We start from the raw sequence: 21593 nt of genomic DNA, 5'->3' as shown, positions 1-21593 counted from the left end.
CCTGATCTGCTTGGAAAAACAATGGATTTTTCCTCAAGAAGTCACTTATCTGGGTCTTTTGCAGAAAAATCTGTATTCTCTTAGCTTTCTGTTGCTGTTGCAAGCAGGAAGGTTCTAATTACTCTTCAGCTGGTAGAGAAGCCCCCAGAAGTACCAGCCTGCTAGGATATTAAGCATCAGATTTTTTCTCAGTAATTTTGATACTGCTGAAAAATGACTGTGGTGGCAGAAAAAGCAAACCAAGATCCCTTTGTTAAGATGAGAGGGTGATGTTGGAATGTGGCATGGAAATGCAGAGCTGCAGCCTGGGAAGGGTGAGTGCTGGGAGCACCAGTCCTCACTGAAGACAAATTAATCAGTATTGATTAATCAGCCAAGAGGCTGATTTAAAGTGAGAATGTAAATTTCCTTAGAAATCCAGGTGTTCCTTGTGCTGTTGGATGGTCTGGCAGCTGGGTGAGATGGCAGGGGAAGGGGAGCTGAGCTCTTCTGCTGAGCTGCAGGCAAAGGTGGGAGATGGTTGTCATCCTTTGCCTAGAACATTTGCTTTAGAATAATGATTATAATTATTTGTTTATGTGGGATGTTTCTTTTCATACACCACTTCCTAAAAAGGCAGTCTGTGTCTTCTTTATCTTTCTCTGCTTGGATGATATTTTAATTTTCCTTGAAATTATCAAAGGACTGTACAAATGCTTCTCAAAACCAGTCTCTGATAATGTGGCCAAGAGGCTCTGCCGGGGGGGGTGGGGGGAACAGATTTCTCAGGATGGTTTCTTTCATCCTCCATGATGAACTGATATCCCAGGAATATTCTGTTATGTGTGTTGAAGTTAAAATGACATAAAACCTAAAAGAAGTCAGTTAGAATTAGTTTAACATATATGTTCTTCAAAGATTTCCAGTGGCAGTTCTAGAAGTGGTTTCAAACCCCCCTTGGTGTGCATCTCCTGCATTGGGATCCCCCCAGAAGCTCCAAGGGAACAAACCTGGGGCTTTTCATCCTCTTAAGAAGGATCTGGGTATGAACTTGGATGCAGAGGGATGTAAAACCTCCCGGAGGAGCCCAGGGGCAATGGGCTGTGTTCCTTTTTTGCCATTCCTGGTTAAACCCCTGGTAAGGAATGAAGCTGCTGCCTGGATCCTGAGCCTCTTCCTTCCTTCCTTCCAGCTGTTATTTCCCGGAACCAGGAGGGACCAGGAGAGATGGGAAAGGCTGTGCTCATTCCCAAGGAGGAGCAGGAGAAGATGAAAGAGCTGTTCAAGATCAACCAGTTTAACCTGATGGCCAGTGACCTGATTGCCCTGAACCGGAGTTTGCCCGACGTGAGACTGGACGGGTGAGTCCAAGCCTGCAGGTTCTGCTGCTGACCCAGCTCCCCCAGCACCACAGCTCCAGGAAACCACCCCCCCCAGGGCTGGGGATGCAGCCACCTCCCTGGGCAGGCTGGGCCAGGGCCTGGCAGCCCTTTCCATGAGGAAATTCCCAAGCTGAATGAATAGCTCAGCCCAGGCCAAGGGAGATGGGCTGTCTGCTGCTGGGAGAATTCTGAGTGCATTCCTCTGGGGAAAAGAAGTTTTGTAGCCTTTTGGAAAGAACAAATTATTATGGGATAAAAAAAAAACTAAAAAAAAAAAAATATTTTCTTTTCTCATTTTCCTCTTCAGATGCTTTCTGTACATATTCTGTCTTTAGGGAGCATTAAATTGCTCTGAAAACCAATTTATAATGCTTTGCTATTTAGGAAGAGTACAATTTTATGGTTAATATCTTTAGTGTGTGACAGAAAGACGTTTTTATTGACGTGGAGGACAGAGCATCACATTTGCACTGGGTCTGTAACTCGTTGTGCCTTTCCCATTATAAATCAAGGTTTGGCAGATGCCAGGAAGCAGTCCTGAGCTCTGCTCCTCCTCCTGCATTGCTGTGGACTGCATGTATACATAGTTTTTATATGTAGTATCTTTATAGAGGTTTATTTTACGTATTTTATATGCATATATGGCATATATATCTTATATGTGTTTATATATATAATATAAAATGGATCCATTCCTTCTGTTCCTGCCCTTCCTCATTCCTTTGCTCTCTTTGATCCTTGCTGCACTTTCTGTGCACATGGGCAATTTTGTCCCTTCTCTCAGTGTATGTGGGTGCAGAAGGTTCTCCTGCTTTGTTGCACAAATGGCATCAGAGTCTGAATAAGAAACATGTGTTTGAGGGGAAGAAATCAGAGGAAATCTTAGAGCTCCTGAAACTTTTTAAGACTCTCTGTTTCCAACTGAATATTTGATGGACTGAGTTAATTCTGGATTTCAGAGCTTGTAAGAGAGGGGGATGTGTTTTCCCAAGGAAAGATTAAAAAAAGAAAAAAAGAAGAAAGTTCCATTGTATGAGTTGCAGAAAGGAGGAAAGCTGGGCTGGTGGGTGGCTGATGAGAAATTCCCTTTAGAGTGCTGTGAAATTGGGCACCTGGCTCTTGTCCTTCTCCTATCCTGGGATGTTTGTGTTGGTGGGATGTCCTGTGGTCCATGGGAGGTTGTTCTGGTGTCTCAGGGACAAGTTTTCCCATCAGAAAATCAGCTGGAGGGGAAGGAGGTGGCAGAGTCCCCTCCTGGCCCTGCCCTGTGCTGCTCCCTGGCTCTGTCACCCCAGTGCTCCCCATCACCCCCAGGCTTCTCTGACTTGGAGCATCCCTGGGTTGCCTGAGCTCTCCTGGTAATGGCCAGCTTGATCAGTGTCAGCTCTAATTTAAAGCAGCAATTTGTTAAGCCTTAAACCCAATTTAATCCAGCATAGAACTGTTTAATTTTATTTCTTAGTATATTCTCCAGCAAGGGAAGAAATCCATCTCCAGTTGTTTCTGCATGAGTAAGGTTGCAGGTGCTCTTCTGCAAATTGCTAACCCATTATAATTGAATTTTCTTACTGAAATCCAGGCTGAAGTGAGCTGCTGCCTCCTGTTTGTGTGGCTCTGTGTGCTGTGAGCCTCTGCTTCTGAGCAGCAACAAACTCACATGATGGTTTTCTAAATAGCAATCATGGCTTAAGCTCAGGGCCCTAGAATTATGTTGGCTTTCCCAAGCACAAACCTTGAAAAGTGGTCCCAGGGTGGGGGAGAAATGCTCTGGGAGAAGCAGTGCAGAAATGGCAATCACTGCCTGAGAAAATTTCCTTTGTGAAGTGTCTGTGAAAATCCTTTAGTGCCTCCAACTCGGTGCTGCAGGGCAGGAAGCTTTGATTTGATTTTTTTGGCAAGACCACTATTTGTTCTTCATGCAATTTAGCACTGGTAAGGGAGGGTAAATTGTTTTATTTTGTGATGGTCACATCTAATCCATTGGTCTTGCACCAGGAAGTGTTGTATTCGTTCTTTCTCTCAGCTCTGAGTCGTGCTGGATCAAGTCCCTGAGAGTTCCTTTCTTGCCAGGTTTCTCTCCTTACAGCTGCAGATAACTGTAATTAAAAAAACCCCATCAGAGGTGAGGTGTGACCCTGAAGTGGTCTGGGATGTGCTGGGAGAAGGCTGGAGGCAGTTCTGCTGTGCAGAAGGTGTTCCCTTCATGGCTCTGGGAATGCCCAGCCTTTCACACCCCCCCTCTGCTTGCTTGGCAGAGAAAACTCCAGTGACCCTCAGACATCAGGATAAAATAATCAGCTTTTGGGAGGGGTTTGATGGAGGTGTGTAGCTGAGCTGGAGTGCCTGTCACAGGGGCAGCTTGCAAAATAAAATCCCTGAGCTTGGAGGCACCGAGGTGTAGCTGAGGTTGCCCAACACCTCCCACCTCCTCTCTGCACCTCTGGTTGCCCTCGGTTCCCCCTCGCTGGCCCAGGGTCTGCAGCTCCTGCCTGGCATTAAAATACTGGTGGGTTTTATCCTAGAGGTACTGGAGTTTCCCTCAGCTCATTTGAGAACTGGGAAATGTCCTCCTAAGAACTGGTGTGTGGGATATTATTCCAAATCCAAACCACTGACACCTGGGGGGTTGTTTCAGGACCTGTGCTCAGCTGTTTAAGCTCCTGCACTTTGCGTAAAGTGGTTCCTGATCACTCTTCAAAAGGCAAATGTGTGGATGTGGCAGTGAGGCACCTGCAGGATGTTCAGTTCAGTGGGAGGTAACCACCCCTAGAAAAAGGTGAATTTCCAGATTTAGTTCAGAACTTTGGTGCTTTGGTGCAGGGCTGTCGGTTTTGCAGAGGGTCTTGCTGCCTGGTGCTGAATTCATCACTTCTGCTTACACCACTCTGGGGGTTTGGGTTTTCCCTTTCTGTCCATGACTGTGAAGATAGGAGTGAGGTTTTCTTGTGCCTTCGTTCACTTCCAGGTTTTGAGCCATACCCCTGAGCAGTGTCTGGGTGCTGCTGGGGGGCAGGTGGGTGTCATCCCGGGGTCAGGGTTGCATCCCCGTGTCCAAGAGCCTCATCTTAACCTTGCAGGAGGTTGGAACAAGGTGATCTTTAAAGTCCTCTCCAACCCAAACCAGTCCAGGGTTCTACTGATAGTGTAGAGCACCTGTGAGGAGAGACCTTGCTGACCCACAGAGCTGAGCTGAGGTTTGACCTCTGTGTATCCATGGGGTTTCTGCAAGTACAGATAAATAAAACTAGTTACACACATGCTGCCATACATACACCTGTATAGTAAGTATATCAGATACCTGCTGCTGCTGCTCATGTGATATTCATCAAAAGAAAAATATGAATGAAAAGCAGAGAGAGATGCAGTGTGTGGCACACCAGGAGTTATTAATTTTAGGGCTGGGAAATGGGGCACTCACCCTGTTCTCTTCCCACCACCTCCTCTCCTGAAGGCTGCAGCCTGTGCCTGGAACTGGGGATGGCCTCAGGGTGTTCTGGCCAGGGATCTGCCTCACCAGCCTTGTCTGTGTGGGTGTTAATCTTCTCTGTTTCCACTAAAGCAAAGCAATAAAAGGTAATGACTAAATAATAACGAAAATCCCTCAAGTCGTATAAACCACAAACACTTAACGGGGTTCTGTGTGTTCCCAAATGCATCATATAAAAAATGCTGCATAATAAATTGTATGTAATAATTACATTTTTTTTTTTCTCCCCCTGAAAATACTTTGCTTTCATGCCTGATCTTTTGCCCAGAGCTGCTTCCTTGGGAGCTGCAGCAGGGCTCTGGCAGGGATAAAAATCCCAGTGCAACCCCCCAGGGTTTGCACACAGGAGATAGGAAGGGTACAGGTGAACAGGTAGAGTCTCCCTCTGTTTCCATGCTGCTGATCTTGGAAAATGTGGGTTGGTTTGGTGTTGGCTTTTTTTCTTTTTTATTTTCCATCTGTATTCACTTCATGTGTAGATCAGGTCCCAGCTGAGAGTGCCTGGGGAGCAGCCCTGGTTCTGGGGCAGCATTTGCAGTGGGGCTTGGACAATCTGGGAGCAGCATGGGATGGGGGGTGGGAGTCCCTCTCCCTGGTAGTGGGTGAGGAGCAGATGCCTTAACACTTCTCCAGTGCTCAGTGCCCTTGGGAATCAGAAAGAAAAAGGAAAAAAATTCAGGGTGAGCCAGTGAAGAGTTGGGGAGGGTACAAAACCTTCCCAGTGAGCAGAGCCTTTGGCTAGGGCTGGAACACCCTTCTGCCAGGGCAAAGTGGCAATAGGTGGTGACAACATTCCCTGGGAAGGCCACCAGCTCCCCAGGATGCTGCCCTTCCCATGGGATGCTCCATTGGGATGCTCAGCCCACAGGAGGGTCCCTGGGGAGGTACTGCTGGACACAGAGGGGCTGCAAGAGCTGAGCTGTGGTGGGAAACTCTGGATTTATGCAGAAAAACTGAACAAGAAGGGGCTTGGGGGCATCTGAGGGAGGGGAATGAGCCAGGCAGGAGGGGCTGGGAGCCTGGTGATGTGCAGCAGGAGTAAGGGGGGAGGGCAGGGGGCAAACTACTCCCAGGTGTAGGGGTTGGGGTTGGTTTTTCCATTGCTCCTCTGCCTGCAAATGGCAAGAGGAATTTACCCTGAAGAGCAGAGTGGTGATTATACACCCACTCCATGGCTGTGTTACTGCTGCTCTGTGGTGTTTGGCTTTGGCAGAGACTCAGGTGCTGGCTGCAGTCACGGGGAGGGAGGTTGGGGGAAACCAACCCATGTTCCTGCTTCCACCAGAGCTGGTAAGAAGGGTGAAAACCTTCCCAGGGAGGAAGGAATGTTCTGTAAAAAAAAAAAAAAAAAAAAAAAAACAAAACCAAAACATAAAGCCACATGAAATGCATCTCAAGCTTCTGCCCTGAAATGTTTTTGGGGGGGCTTTGGGGGGGGCTGGAGGCACTGCTGACCTTGCTGTCCTTGCAACCCAAGTGGCCAGAATCAGCTTAGTGCCCAAATAACTTGGGTTGCCACACTTTGGTGTTGTCCAGATGGCTTTAGAGGGAGCCCAAAAACTTGTGTAGCAACTAAACAACCCAGAAATCCACCTGTAAATGCCAAGGGCTGTGATTCCTGGTGTCAGAGCTGGGATTCCAAGTGCCCGTTGCCCCCAGTGCTGATGCCCAGGTAACATCTTGTCCTTGGGCTCTGCTTTACAAAACCAGCTCCCCAGGAGTGCAGGGGAGGTTCCAGGAGACAGGAAAAAAATGGTGTGGTGGAGCTGCTTCTGTTGGAGTCCCTGTCTCTTTGTCTGCCCCTCGGATTTTCTGGGTGCTGGGGGGGGGGTGAGCCCAGGGCAGAGCTCAGCAGCCAGACTGGAGTCAAGAGCCCTGAGGTGGCATCTCCTGAGCCATGGCTACACAAGGGTGGAATGGTGTCACCTAGACAAACTACCAGCATTTACATCTTCTGCTGGAATCAAATGGCTCCAATTAAAGAAAAAAAAAAAAAAAAAAAAGCGTGACTAGGTTTAATTGAGGCTCCTCTGATGAGCAGAGGTGGGATCAGCTCATCCCTCTGCATCACTTGGTGTCCCTGGGGAGCTGCAGGATGGATGGGTTTGGAATTGAGCATTCCTTCTCCAGATGGGATAATGCCAGGGGATAATTGGCTGCAAAACTAAGCAAAAACCCCAGCAGTTTCCCTTGTTCATGGTTGCACTTCTCTTCCTGTCTCCTTTCACTCCTGATGTGCGTTTCTGAGTTTTTTAAAATGTGATCTTGTGTAGCACTTCTACACTTTACAAAACTGTGTCTGCTTTAAACATAACTAAAACGAGTGCTGTGAAGTGCAGGACAAGCAGAATAAATTCCAGCTTTGTATGTCCTTTGAAGTCTGATGTGAAGCTCTGGGAAACAGCTCTGAAGGAAACCAGCAGTGAGGTTGGTGTGACAGCCTGGGGGGTTGGCAGCCTCTGATACCTGAGTTTGGGATGCCAGGCTGACACCAGACACCTCCCCAGGGCAGTGATGTGTGTGGGGAAAGCTTTTACTGTGCCCTGGAAAGAAATAAATTCAGATTGTCCTTCTTTGGGTGTGCTGGCCTGCTGGAATCCCCCTCCTTCAGCCTCCTCTGGGAAGCAGAGGGGGTTGTTGTAGGGGATGATTAATAAAGGACTGAATTGGTCTGAATCTTAAGTCATCATGATAGTTGTATTGTTAATTAGATTGCTGAAAGGTGGGATGGCTACCAGGAAGCTTCAGGGGTCCTCATCAAACTGATGTCAAGGCTGAGGGGTCTGTATATGTTTTTCATATATTTATATATTAATATATATAACATATTATTTCTATTTATATAACTAACACTATATATTAATATTTATGCTTTATATTCTTATATCAATAGCATTTATTTGCACACACATCTAATCACAGTAAGCATTGCCTTCCTGCTGTCAGATCTAGCTGTCAATGGCTCATATGTGTGTATATATTTTATCATACATTGCCTACAGATGGGTTGTGCACATCTGTATGTCCTTGTTTACATATAAATCTCCACCAGGCACCTCAGACCTGTGCCCCAGCAATCCTTGTTGTTCTGTATTCCTCCCTGTCCCCTCCTCACCTTGTGTTTTGAAGGCTGTGGCCACGATGTCCTTTTTTTTTTTTTTGCTTTAAATGTCAGTGAGGCAGAAGGAAAGGTTAAAGAGAGTTCTGCAGTGGCAGATGATGGTTAAGAGGGGAGCTGTGGGGATGGGCTGACTTTTCTTCAGGGATCCTCTTCACCCCTTCCCTTGGCCCTTGGGGAGATGTTTGCTGGCAGGGGGGCTGCTCCTCACCACATCCTGCAGGGGCTTTCAGGTTCCATGGGCAGGGGTGATGTGCTGAGCCCGTGTCCCAGCAGAGGCTAAAAGGGTGTGCAGGTGCTCAGGAACAACTCACCAGTTCAGGTTTTTATAGGGAAGATTTGTGGTATTACAGAGAAGATGCCCTGGAAAGCTGCACTTAATTTCTCCTCTCTTACCCTACAACTTAATGCCCTGATGTGTCTGTGGTGCTGTGCTCTACATGCACACTGCCCTGGCCCTTCTGGAAGCACTTTCCTAGGCTAGAAGTTCATACAATAGTGAAATCATTAAAAAAAAAAAAAAAAAAAAAAAAAGCAAAAAGAAAAAAAGAAAAAAAAAAGCGCAAGTTATTTTAAGTCAGGAGGATCAATAATCCACATTAGGTGTGCTTAGGTGACCTAACTTGACAGGTTGATGGAGGTGAGTTTGTGTTCTTGAAATCTGTCCAAGACCTGGACAAATAGGCAGGATACTGGGTTGTCTCTTGTGATAAGCAAATAGCTTCAGTTTGTTTCACAAAATCAGGAAGGTTTGCTGTCCACTGCTCACTTTGCCTTAATGTCTAATTTTCCAAAAATAGGTGAAATGATTTCACCTCTCACTCTCCCACTGAATGGGCCTATGAAGTGTTCTGAAAAACAGTACATTTTTTCTTCTTTTTTCGAGAGGCCACCAAAGATGGGAAGGTCTCAGATCCCTGTGTCCTTCAACCCAGAGAATCTTAAAAGATTTCTTGAAGACTCCGTTAGAGATTAACCCTTCCTTTCCTTCTGTAGTTTTCTCTCTCTCTCTTTTTTTTTTTTTTTTTTTTTTTAATTTCTTTGTTTGTTTACGTGTTTGTTTGGTTTTTTTGGCAAGGTGCAAGACCAAAGTGTACCCTGATGAGCTGCCCAACACCAGTGTTGTCATCGTGTTCCACAACGAAGCCTGGAGCACCCTGCTCAGGACCATCCACAGCGTCATCAGCCGCTCAGCCCCACGCCTGCTGGCTGAGATCATCCTGGTGGACGATGCCAGTGAGAGAGGTGGGCTGGGCACAGGGACCCCTTCCCAGCTTTGCTGCCACCTTGGAGGGTCCTGCAGCTTGGGATCCTCCCCTGGCACCAGCAGCAAAGGGAAAACCCCAGCGCTGCCTTCCAGCTTTTCCTCAGCTTCCAGACCCAGCCACTTGTCTTCTATTTCTCCTATTTCTGGTTCTTTTGGCCTTGGCTATTTTCTTCTTCCTTTTTCTTTTTCTTTTTTTAATATTTTTTTTTTAATATTTTTTTTTTCTCAAACCCCAGGGTTTAGGAAGCAAACTGCCTGCTTGTGAAAATGCTGAGGCCTGAGAAGTGGCTCACGTTGTGTTCTGTAGATGGAATCCATGGAATGATAAATTTTCCTGGAGTAGCCAGATGTAAATAATGGGAAACAGAACTTAGAGCTGGGGCTGCTCAAGGGACAGAGGGTGCCAGCTGAACTGTCCTTTGGTTCTGCCCTCTGCAGCATTAACTCAGCTCTAATGATGCTCCTGGACCTTCCTGTCTAGGAAAACAAGTGGATTTATTGTTTATCTCTGCTAGCAGGAGGAAATGTTTGCCCCAAGTAACTATGGTTTTTCCTAAAAGCAAAGTTTTGGGTTCAGAAATGGTGAAATGTAGCAAACCCAGCCATATTTGTGCTTACCCACAGAACATCAGCAGAAGTGGAATCCTGCTGTGCTCCCTGCTGACTGCTGCTTTGTTTCAGGGAGCTGTTGAGGGCTGATTTGGCATTTCTGTGATATTTTCATGAGGTGCTGAGGTGTGTGTGACTGCCCTGAGCAGCGGGCCAAGGAACCTCCGTGGCTCAGCTCTGTCTTTAGAACAACTCCCAGTGTGGAGTTTTATAAATCCAGTTCCCACCCCCCTGCCATGTTCAGGGACCCCTCCCACAGCCCAGGGTGCTCCAAGCCCCATCCAACCTTCAGCACTGCCAGGGATGGGGCAGCCACAGCTTCTCTGGGCCAGGGGCTCAGCACCCTCACCCCAAACAATTTCTGCCTAAGATCCAACCTAAATCCCCTCTCTGCCAGTTTAAAACCCTTCCCCTGGTCCCATCACTCCATGCCCCAATGTGTCCCAGTGCCACCACACAGAAACATGCCAGAAACTGCAGCCTGGGTGCCAAGGGCTCAGAACCAAAACTCATTCATTGTTATTTTGGTTTTGTTTTATTTTGTTTATAGTAAATCTATCCTCCCCCAGTGTAAAACCATTCCCTATCATCCCATCTCTGCATAAGGTTTTTCTGTTTTCTTTTTCTTTTTCCTTTTTTTCTTTTCTTCTTTTCTTTTCTTCTTTTCTTCTTTTTTGCCTTTTTTCCCCTTTTCCCCTTTTCCCCTTTTCCCCTTTTCCCCTTTTCCCCTTTTCCCCTTTTCCCCTTTTCCCCTTTTCCCCTTTTTCCCTTTCTTTCCTTTCTTTCCTTTCTTTCCTTTCTTTCCTTTCTTTCCTTTCTTTCCTTTCTTTCCTTTCTTTCCTTTCTTTCCTTTCTTTCCTTTCTTTCCTTTCTTTCCTTTCTTTCCTTTCTTTCCTTTCTTTCTTTTCTTTCCTTTCCTTCCTTTTTTCCCTTTTTTTCCTTTTTCCTTTTTTTTCTTTTTTCCTTTTTTCTTTTTTCTTTTTTTTCTCCTTTTCCTTTTTCCTTGTTTTCCTTTTTTTTTCTTTTTTGCTTTTTTCCCTTTTTTTCTCCTTTTCCTTTTTTCCTTTTTTCCTTTTTCCTTTTTTTCCTTTTTCCTTTTTTCCCTTTTTTTTTTTTTCTTTTTTTTCTTTTTTTTCCTTTCTTTCTTTTAAACTTAATTTTAATTAGTTTCTTTTTCCTCTCCCCTCTGGCAGAGTTCCTGAAGGCCTCCTTGGAGAGCTACGTGCAGGCCCTGGAGGTGCCCACCAGGATCATCCGGATGGAGCAGAGGTCGGGGCTGATCCGTGCGCGGCTGCGGGGAGCAGCAGCGTCCCGGGGGCAGGTGATCACCTTCCTGGATGCCCACTGCGAGTGCACCCTGGGCTGGCTGGAGCCTCTGCTGGCCAGGATCAAGGAGGACAGGTCAGGGACATCCCCTGTCCCCAGCCCTTCCCTGGCTCTGCTCCCACGGGAGGTGGGGTGGTGGAAGCAGTGCCAGCAGCTCAAAATGAAGATTTTCTTTTGGAATTTTTAATGGGGAAAATAGAATATTCTCCAATGTTTGTATCAAGATACAGGTTCTAAACAAACATTCAGTAAGTTTTGGGCTCTTGCAGCAGGATTTTTGCTGCTGACAGTGGGTGATGGTGGCAGTCGTGGTGGCTGTCACAAGGTCTGGGTGTCCCCTACACCACCTTCATTCCTTCATTTTTCTGGGTGTGACTTTTTCTCTGTGACCTCTTTGCAATCTGTGCTCTTCTTGTTCTTGTCTTTTCTCCTTGTTTTGGTTTTTTTTTTTTCCTTTTTGTTTTTCTTTTTTCCCTTATTTCTTTTTCCCCCTAGTTTTTCTTTCCCCCATTCACCCAATTTTTTTCACTTCCCCCTTTTCCCTGCCTTTCCTCTTCTCCCCCCCCTTTTTTTGCACCTTTTGTTTTCCTTTCCCTCCCCTTTGCTTTCCTTTCCTCCTCCTTTTGTTTTCCTTTCCTCCTCCTTTTGTTTTCCTTTCCTCCTCCTTTTGTTTTCCTTTCCTCCTTTTTCTCTCCTCTCCCTTTTCTTTTCCTTCACCACCACCCTCCCACCCCCTCCACCCTCCCCGCTTTTATTTTCCTTTCCTCTCCCTTTTGTTTCCCTTTCCTTTCCTTAGCAAAAAAGCAGCAATAGCAAACAGCAGAGAAGGGGAATTTTGCATGCCCTCACTTCTGGAGGGGAAAAGCTCCACAGAGCAGCAGGGCTTGGGGTTTTTATGCAGGGAAGCCTCAAAATCAGTGCAACATCCGGCTGACCAACACGAAAAAAAAATACTCTGTATTATAAAAAAACAAATTGTATTTTTTTTATTTATTTTTCTCCTTCCAGGAGAACTGTGGTGTGCCCCATCATTGATGTGATCAGTGATGACACCTTTGAGTACATGGCTGGCTCAGACATGACCTACGGGGGCTTCAACTGGAAGCTGAACTTCCGCTGGTACCCGGTGCCCCAGCGAGAGATGGACAGGAGGAAGGGGGACAGGACCTTGCCTGTCAGGTGAGCAGAATAAAGCCCTGGGTGCTGCTCCTGGCCCTGGGTAGCACTGCTCAGCAGCTCAGGCTTTGCTGCAGTGGCAGAGAACCTGTGGCAGGTAGCTGTGACCCAGCCTGTCCTGTTCCCTCTGCTGCCCAGCAGCTATCAGAGCTGAGAAATCTCATAGAATCACAGAATCTACAATCATAGAATCACAGAATCAGTCATAGAATCACAGAATCATAGAGTTGGCTGGGTTGGAAGGGACCTCTGAGATCATCAAGTCCAACCCTTGATCCACTCATTCCTCTCTGCTTTGCAGCCTCCCTCTAATTCCAAATATTCCCTGCTTTGGAGGTTCCCTCCCTGCTTGTTTCCTGCAGGCAGCCTGTCGAGCTGATCTTCTGTCAGTTAAGGCAAATAATTAGAGTGTTTTTCTGAAATGCACATTTTTGGAGGCTGAGCCCAAGCCCTGGCTGGTGATGATGATTTGCACTTTTGCTGCAGCTTCTATTGCCTAGGAAATAGAATTGATGAGCGTGCACACTGAGACAAAAATGATCTAAGAGTGTGTCCTAAATTGCCAGGATCATTCCTGACCTCTTCCATTTAATTGCTCAAACCACAGCCTGGAACAAAACCTCTAGAAAAATTTTAAGTGAAGCTGAAAGAGAACAAATTGAACAAATTGCTTGCAGTGGGTTATCTGCTCAGCTCTAATAGCTTCTGCGGTCTCCACAAAAGTTAGAAAAATAAAAGAAAACAAAGAAAAAGCTTTCACAAGGGGATGTGATCGTTCTAAACCTCTCTGAGGGGCAGGGTGAAGTGGTAGGAATTCCAGTCCTGCGTGTCCTGATTTTGTGCAACAGGCAGAGAAAGGGAGGGGCAACTTGGGGGTAACTCAGAGCCTACTCAGGGATACCCCGAGTAGGGGCCCCCTTCCAGGTAAGGTGGTGGACAGGCCAAGGAAAGTCATCCAAATTCCTTGTGCCAGAAAATGGCCCCAGTCTGTCACTTTATGTCCTTCAAATCCTGGGGTCAGGGGAGGGCTGGATTTGATGGATTTTATTCTCAGCATGCAGGGGGGTCCCCGAGAGCAGACCCTGTGCTTAGAGGGGGTGATGCTCTGCTTGGGTCCAGAGAGCTGCTTTTCTCATGAGCTCAATATGCCCACCCAGCTGTGAGGTCTGCCAGCAGCTGTCTCTCTGAAGCAGGGGGGGTGTTAAAATTGCTGGAGTTAATTATCTTAATGAGCTGCAGAGCCTCCTGCCCCTCCCCTGCCCAGGGCAGTGCACAGGCACAGGGACTTTGCAAAGAAATGGAAATCCCAGGGCTTTTGTCCTTACCTTGAGATGGAGTGGTACTTAAAGCTAATCCAGAAGCAGTCCTGTAACTAACTTTTAAATTTATTTACAAACAAAACAAACAAAAAAAAGCTTTTTGTGTTGTTCCCCCCCCAGCTTTCAGCTGGTGCTTGCCTGGGACTCTGCTGGTGCCATGGGGGGCAGTGAGCAGTGTGGGTGAAGGAGATGAAGCCAAGAGCCACATGTCCTGTAATTACCCCTTCCAGGAGTGCTTTGGAGTGAAGAGGTGGCTCTGGGGTTGTGATTGTGCTGGCTGGAGACCCGAGGGTCAGCTTTTAAACACAGGGAGGGATGTCTGAGAGCATCAGGGGATCGGTGCTGCAGGGGCAGAAACCCAGTTCTGCATCCAAAGAGAAAAAGTCTATCAGCTAAGTTAAGAATGGCTTTGGCAGCTTTACAAATATTACAAAAATATTACAAATTATTGTAAATTACAATAATTTTACAATATTACAAAAACTGGGGGGGGAGTGGGATATATATATATATATATATATATGAAAGCCTAACCCACACCAAAAATTTAGAAACCAACTGGTGAGTTCATTTGTTTCAGTTCCATGTTGCTTTTCCTATTCTGTACCATGAGCCCAGTCTCATGTAGGCTCAGTCTGTCTTTATTCAGATTTTGTGGTTGTAATCAGTGGAACAGGTATAGGATGCAAACATCCCTGGGCTGTGTTTGTGTGCACGTGTGTGTGACCCCAGCCCTGCACTCACGTTCAGCTTTTTGTTACACTAAAAATCCATGTAATTGGCAAAAGCTTTACTCAAAACATTTATTTTCCACAGCAGCATTGACAAATCCCTACCTCTGCTGTTCAGATTTCAAATCAGCAGGTGGGCATTTTCAAGCTCTGAATTGTTTTCCATGCAATTTGTTATTTCTGCTGTGTTGCTGTGCAGAAGGTCAGGATACTGCTAGGAGCATCCTGGGGACAGGCCCAGCCATGCCCAGGGACCCCCTGCACCCTCCCTGGTGCCTGGAGATGGGAGCTGCTGGTGCTGGCTTGTCTGGGCAGGGCAAGGAACACTGACATTCCTTGGCCAGGGCTTGGATTCCACCAAGATCCCTGTCTGTGCTGGAATCTCTAGATTCAGAGGGCCACTTTTGCCCCTTATTTTCTTCTCCTGGTCCTGCCCAGCCCCACGCTGATGTCCCTGCTCTCGTGCTCCTTCTCTCTCCTCCTCTCCCCGAGCTTTCTGCCAGCTCAGCTCACACCACAGCCTCTCCCTCAAGGTCTCAGGTGGGATTTGTGAAGGAACCAAAGGCTTTTCCCAGTTTGCAAACTGTCCCAGTTCAGAGGGGGTGGATGAAGGTGGGCAGGGATGGGGATGGGGAGATGTCCTGGGCTGTGCCAGCCCTGTCCCTACTCCCTGTGCTGGGACTCAGGGCTTGTCACATCCTGGCATTTCGTCCTTGGTTTTTTTCATTTTTTTAGGTGTACTTAGAGTAGATTTTTTTACTTGCACAGTGATCAGATGAGCTTTGGTGTCCTTGCTAGGACTGAGACTGTAAATTAGAATAGGACGGGGCCATTTATGAGAAATCCCTACAGAAAAGATTGTTCCTGGAGACAGAGCTGTTCAAGTCAACTATTTCGTCCTCTGAGGTTCATTAGGAGCAGTGGAAACATTTTTTTTTTTTCAGATATATTTGCAGAAACCCACTATGAACCATGGCTTTGAGTGCAGGTGTTACCTGAGCTCCCAGGGGCTGCCAGGTGTTGCTTCTGGGGTGTGTTTCTTACTCTGAGGGTACAAGAAGCCCCAAGAACTCATGTCAGTTGGTGTATCTGGGGTTTTTGTTTGAACATTGAGGGGTTTTCATTGCTCTTCTGGTGCAGGAATTCATTCATAGGAGTTCCCATGCAGAGTCCATGCAGGAACTTCCACTGATGGTCACTGGAGTGACCTCCACCTCTATAAACTTTATAAATATTTTAGACCTTGCTAAAAATGGGTTATTTTAATCTCAAAGCCTGGTTTTGTTCCCTGAGGCTCTCTGGGTTCAGGCAGAACCTGGCTGGATGCCCTGGGCAGAGGTGGATCCAGCATCCTGTGCCTGGACCTGGGATGACCCAAGCTGGGGCTCAGGGCAGGGCAAGGCAGGTCCCCCCTGGTGCTGTGGTCTCTGGGTAGTGCCAGCTGAAGCCAACGGGCTTGCTAAACCTTCCATTTGTTTTTTCTCTTCTTAGTCCCCTGAAAACTCCTTGCACAGTATTTGTGCTGTGCAGAACACCCTCTGTCTTTGAGGGAACTGAGTTCTCCTTCCCTGGGGCCACAGGAACCTCCCTGTCCTGAGATCACTTTGCAAACTTCTTCCCCCCAGTGCTCTGTGCTGGCCCCTTCTGTCCACAGCACATTTCTCTGGACATTTCCATGCTTGCCCTTAGTATTTTAACTTTTTTAAGCTGAGGGCACTCCAGGCTAGTAGTATAAATACTGAAAAAATACATTTTGTTCTAGAAAAGCCTTTTCTCAAGCATAAATTAGTTAACAAGAGGGAAAATATTGGGTGGAATAGGAGAGTCATTTTGTATTTGTCTTCTTTTTCTGGCTGATAAAGCTTGGAGTTGACAGCAGTGAGCACTGCCTGAGTTGGAAACTGGAGTAAAAACCTGATCCCAAGCTACCTGGTAGTGGGGGTGCAGCTCCTGCTTGCTGCCAGTAATCAGAACCAGACCTTATCTCCAAATTAAAAATTCAACGTGGGTTTGACTGGTGATGGGAGTCAGTCCCAGTGGATTCCTGCAGCTGTGAGGATGGCTCCAAGTAGGCAAAAATGGGATAGGTGGGAGTGCAAAGCTGAGGGGAAACCTGGGGCAGTCATCACTGTGTGCAATAGTAGTGTCCCAACTTTTTTTTTTTAATTTTTCCAGTGAGGGCTTTGCAGGTCTGGCTGGCATTACATTTCCAGAACAGTCCTTCTGCTGCCTTTCAGTTCCTGGGGGATCTGTACATCAGCTCCTGGTGTTTTGCAGACAGCCACTTGTTGGGACAAGGCTGTGTGTGTGTCACCAGGAGCTGCTGGTGGCTTTTCTGAAGGCTCCAGATCAGAATCTGTGTAAGAATGGGGGGTTCTGTGCCTCTGCATCAAGGACTGGATCCCTCCAGGGAAAGAGAGGAGGAGGCAGGGGATGAAGGTTTCTGCTCAGGCAGGGCTGGGGATGATGGGTGTCTGCCCAAACAGAATCCCAGAATGATTTGGGTTGGAAAGGACCCCTCTGGCATCACCAACTCCAACCCTTGATCCACTGCCCCGTGGTTCCCAGCCCATGGCACTCAGTGCCACATCAGCCTCTTCTTAAAAACCTCAAAACCCCGTGGTACTCCTCTCTCTGGTGAGGTTGGGGATGGTGGGCAGGGGCTCAATGAGATGCTGGAAGGGCTGAGAGTCCCCTGGGCCAGTAGCCAGGCCAGTGAATTAGCCCAGTGCTGGCAGGGCTTTGGATAGCAGCCTTGAAGTAATTTCTGGTGGGCTTACAGATTGTCTAGGGAATCAATAAGAGAACTTTCTCTCAAATAAAATATTTTTGACTCTGGTAACAACCTGGCCCAAGGCCAGTCTCAGTGCAGAGTCAGCTCTCTGCCCCTGTCCCTGGCTGGAGGGGAAGGTGGCACCTCCTGGCTGTGCCCATCTGCTGCCCCTGCCCCAGGGACATCCATCCAGGCAGAGACACAGCAAGGATGAGGGCAGGAAAACAGCTTTGAAACCTGGGCAGGCTGAGCCCTCTCCAAATGGCAGGCAGGGCACTGAAAGGGGGTTTCAGCCAGGAGAGCACAGGAAGGAGGTGCTGGTGCCAGGGTTTGAGGCTCAGCCTCTTCTCCCTAGGAACAAGCAACAGAACAAGAGGAAATATCCTCCAGTTGCCCAGAGGAGGTTTGGGTTGGGTATTAGAAGGAATTTTTTCACTGAAAGGGTTATTAAACACTTGCCCAGGCTGCCCAGGGGTTGAATCATCCCCCTGGAGAGGTTCCAGATGTGCAGCTGTGGTGCTGAGGGACATGGGCTCAGCAGCCTTGGGCTGAGGGCTGGACTCCATGGCCTTTAAGGTCTTTTCCAACCAGAACAATTCTGTGATGCTGTGAAAAGTAGAAGTGAAGTGTTGGTGAACTCGGGGTCCTCTCAGTGTGCACACAGGAGGTCTCCTGGAAACCCAGCTTGATGGGAGCAGAGCTGCTGGGGCTGGGGATGTTGCAGGGCTCTGCCCACAGGGGGTTAGATATTCCCAGCACTCTTCCCAAGGAGTTCACTAAACAAAATAACAGAATGAACAAATTCATCTTTGGTTCTGAGCCCTTGGCACCCAGGCTGCAGTTTCTGGCATGTTTCTGTGTGTGGTGGCACTGGGACACATTGGGGCATGGAGTGATGGGACCAGGGGAATGGTTTTAAACTGGCAGAGGGGGGATTTAGGTTGGATCTTAGGCAGAAATTGTTTGGTGTGAGGGTGCTGAGCCCCTGGTTGCCCCCAGAAGCTGTGGCTGCCCCATCCCTGGCAGTGTGGAAGGTTGGATGGGGCTTGGAGCAGCCTGGGCTGTGGGAGGGGTCCCTGAGCATGGCAGGGGTGGCACTGGGTGGGCTTTAAGATCCCTTCACACCAAAACTCTTCAATGATTTGATGATCCCATGACTGAGCTGGCCCTGTGTGCTTTCCAGACCCAGTCCTGCCCACTTTGCAGTTGGTTTTGAAGCTGAGGACCAAAATGTGGCTTTGTACTTGAGCCCCCAGGCTTGCTCAGCAGCTCCGTGCAGTGCCCAGAGGTCCCTAATGGCCAAGCCCCTGGGCATGGGGATGCTGCAGGGACCAGGCTGGGCTTCATCTCCTGTAGCTGAGCCCTGGTCTGTGTCACCTGCCAGTGTCAGAGAGCTCTGCTTGAGTGGGGACACCTGGGTGTGGGGCCTTCCTCATGCTGGGTAGACCTCAAATGCCAAAAAAACCCTGGGGCAGATGTTTATGGGGACACAGGACATCTTTGCACAAAGGGAAGTTGCACTCTGACTGGGATTTGCCTGTTGTAAGGATTTCTAATCCTGTTAAGAGAGATTACTCCTGGTAATTTTATGCACATCGAGTCTGGCTGTAAGGCAAAGCTGAGGCATTAAATCTCTCTGCTAAGCATTTCAGATGGGATTTCATCTGCTCTTCTGGATGCAGGAGCCAACATTCCATCCACTTTGCCATTGCAATGCTCCTGAAAGGCTCCCTGGGCACGTGGTGTGGGGGTCCCCTGGGGCTGGGCTCTCCTGGCTTCACCCCAAGGCCCAGCACAGGGGGGATGTGCCCCAACTCCCCCCCATTGTTAGTAGCTTGTATGTAAGTTGCTGTACATAGAACCATGTATTTGTAGTCACAATGTCTTGAGGTAGTGAAATATACTGTAGTGTCACAATAAATTCCACAGTGTCTTTCAAAAGGTATTTTTTCTTTTCTTTTTCCTCTTTTTTTTTTTTTTCTTTTCTTTCTTCTTTTTTTTTTTTCTTTCTTTCTTTTTTTTTTTTTTTTTTTTTTCTGTTTGTTTTCAACTAGGACCCCTACTATGGCTGGTGGCCTATTTTCTATTGACAGAAACTACTTTGAAGAGATAGGAACTTACGATGCAGGAATGGATATCTGGGGTGGCGAGAATCTTGAAATGTCTTTTAGGGTAATTGCCATTTTTCCTTCATTTTCTGTTGTCAAACCCCCTGGTGCTGGGACGGGCCCTGTGCTGCGGGCAGGGCCCTTCTGCTTCAGCTGTCCTGCAAGTTGTGGCTTAATTACAATTCCCCAGATGTTTGGGGGTGCCTTGTTGTAGTATTTTAGCTCTTTTTTAACTGCATGAAACGTTTTATTGCTGTTCTGGGAATTTTTACCCTTGGAAAACAACCTATATTTTAGTAATCCTTTGCCTTGCAGCAAAGCTCTCTCTGTGCCACTGCCCTGGCACACACCAGGCACACACTGGTGGAGTGTAAAAACAAACATTAAATCTGTGTTTTAACAGAAGTTTCTGAAAGTGTCTGTGGTCACCAACTTGCAGGTTCTGGCTGGGGTTTTTATCCTGTTTCTGGCAGAGAAATGGCCCTCCCAGAAAAGGGAGTGAGTGCACTCCTGCTGGGGAGCTGAGCCTGGAGCCCAGGACAAGAATAGAACCTTGTGGAGTGGATTGAATGGAGTGATTGTCCTTTAGGCATCAAGGGAAATTGGAAAATTGAGGCTTTGATGAGCAATTGTTAGAAAGGAGGTTGGAAATTGCTTTGAACCTCTCTAATGCTCCACAATTTCTGCATTTTAAGTAAGTATGCAAAATAAACCCTGCTGAGCCTGTCTGGTACCTGCAGCACATCACCAGGATTCCTTCTGTCTTTCTTCTCCTCCTCTTTTGTCTGCAGCCAGGGCTGCTGGGCTAGTGACAGAAACTGATTTTAGTGGAGCCAGTATTCCTAGAGAGGGTCAGCTGAGATTTGAAAGCATTTTCAGGCCATTTTCTATAAACCCCAATCACAGAATGGTCCGGGCTGGAAGGGGTTCCAGTAACACAGGAGGGCAGAGTTAGTTTTTCGGAGTGTTAGTGATTTAAATCAGGGGGTTTGGGCAATTTTTGGTGTGTAGCCCTGTAAGAATATTCCATGGCTGTGTGTAGGCCCCTATATAGGGGCTTGTTTTTAACTTCAGGCTGTCAGTAAGCTTGGTTTTTCATGTGTTAGGAGGTGATTGCTGGAGCAGAGAGTGACCAGCAGCCCTTAAAACATCAGCCAAGTGCCTCCCGTGTCTGGGTGTTGCTGCTGCTCATTGCTCATCACTGGGGCTGCTGTGAAGTGAAGCTCCCCTGGGCTGGGGAAGTTTTTAGAATCAGAATTGCTGATGCAGATGAAACCCTGGCAGAGGGATCCTGGGAGCCTGAGGTTATTGCTGGCGTTGCTCAGCACTTACAGAAAAACTTCTGCAGGACCAGATTTGGGTCAGTCTGGTGGTGAGGGGGCAGCACCTAAAATATTTATCACTCTCTTTGGAAGAACTCTGGGTTTTCACTGTAAAAATGCTAATCCCTGAAAACCCAAATCTGCTGCAAAGGGGCAAACAAAGGGGTTTTGTTAAGAGTCCATACAGGAGAGTGCATGAAGTTGATTCTCCCTGGGTTCCTCTTGGCACTGGCTGATTTTGTTAACAAAGATGCAGGCATAAATCTCTTTATAGCTGGCCTTGTAATGGAATAAAGTAATTTAGAATTCCACAGCCTTTCCCTGCTCCCTGGCATAAGAGATTCATTTTGGCAGAGAGCATTTGATCTTCTGCAGGGAGCAGCAGGTGAGCTTGTCTTTGCCTTCCAGCAGTGCTGAAGAAATGCCCTGAACAGACTATTCCTAATGCAGGCTCCTGCTTGAGCAATGCTAATATATTTTGAAACCCTTTCCTGAGGAGTTCAGTAATTTAGTGCTGGTTTTTCTGTCTTCATCTTGTGCTGCTCTGGCTCAGGGCACCTGGGGAGGGGAACCCACTGGGGGTCCTGGTTGGGAGGATTTGGGGTCTGTGGTTCTGTGTAGTGCAGGATGAGCCTTTGGTGGGTTTCTCTGGTTCTGCTTCCTGACTTCTATAATTTATATTATGTATATATATGAATAATAATTAGAGGGTTTGGTTTTCATCTTCTTATTTTTTTTCCTTCCCTAAATGACTGCTGCTTGAGTCCTGTTTCAAATTGGACTTGAATTCTCTTCAGTGCTTCTGTGAGCAAGCCAGCAATGGGCTTAACTTAACATGGATTTTGTCAGAATGCTGTTATGAAGTCTTCATTTCAGCTTCAGATTAGAAACATCATCCCAAAATACGTGGAAGGACAAATACCACCAGTCCCCACACTCTCTGCAGCTCTCCCTTCACTCTCCCTTTACTCCTGATGCTGAGGTGGGTGGAGCAAG

The 21593-nt window shown here is 47.3% G+C and overlaps 1 protein-coding gene across 2 annotated transcripts in view; it reads left to right on the top strand.

Moving 5' to 3' along the window:
* Window positions 1-21593, top strand: part of GALNT13 (polypeptide N-acetylgalactosaminyltransferase 13) — a 96145-nt gene that overhangs the window by 41047 nt on the left and 33505 nt on the right. For both annotated transcript variants that reach the window (XM_071746331.1, XM_071746330.1), the window contains exons 4-8: window positions 1172-1340; window positions 9045-9211; window positions 11036-11243; window positions 12177-12347; window positions 19222-19339. In XM_071746331.1, the coding sequence (XP_071602432.1) occupies window positions 1172-1340; window positions 9045-9211; window positions 11036-11243; window positions 12177-12347; window positions 19222-19339 (833 nt within the window). The remainder of the gene's footprint in view (window positions 1-1171; window positions 1341-9044; window positions 9212-11035; window positions 11244-12176; window positions 12348-19221; window positions 19340-21593) is intronic.

This window comes from Heliangelus exortis, chromosome 6 (genome assembly GCF_036169615.1).
Source record: "Heliangelus exortis chromosome 6, bHelExo1.hap1, whole genome shotgun sequence".
Classification (NCBI taxonomy): Eukaryota; Metazoa; Chordata; class Aves; order Apodiformes; family Trochilidae; genus Heliangelus; species Heliangelus exortis.
This window is presented reverse-complemented; position numbering and strand designations above follow the sequence as displayed.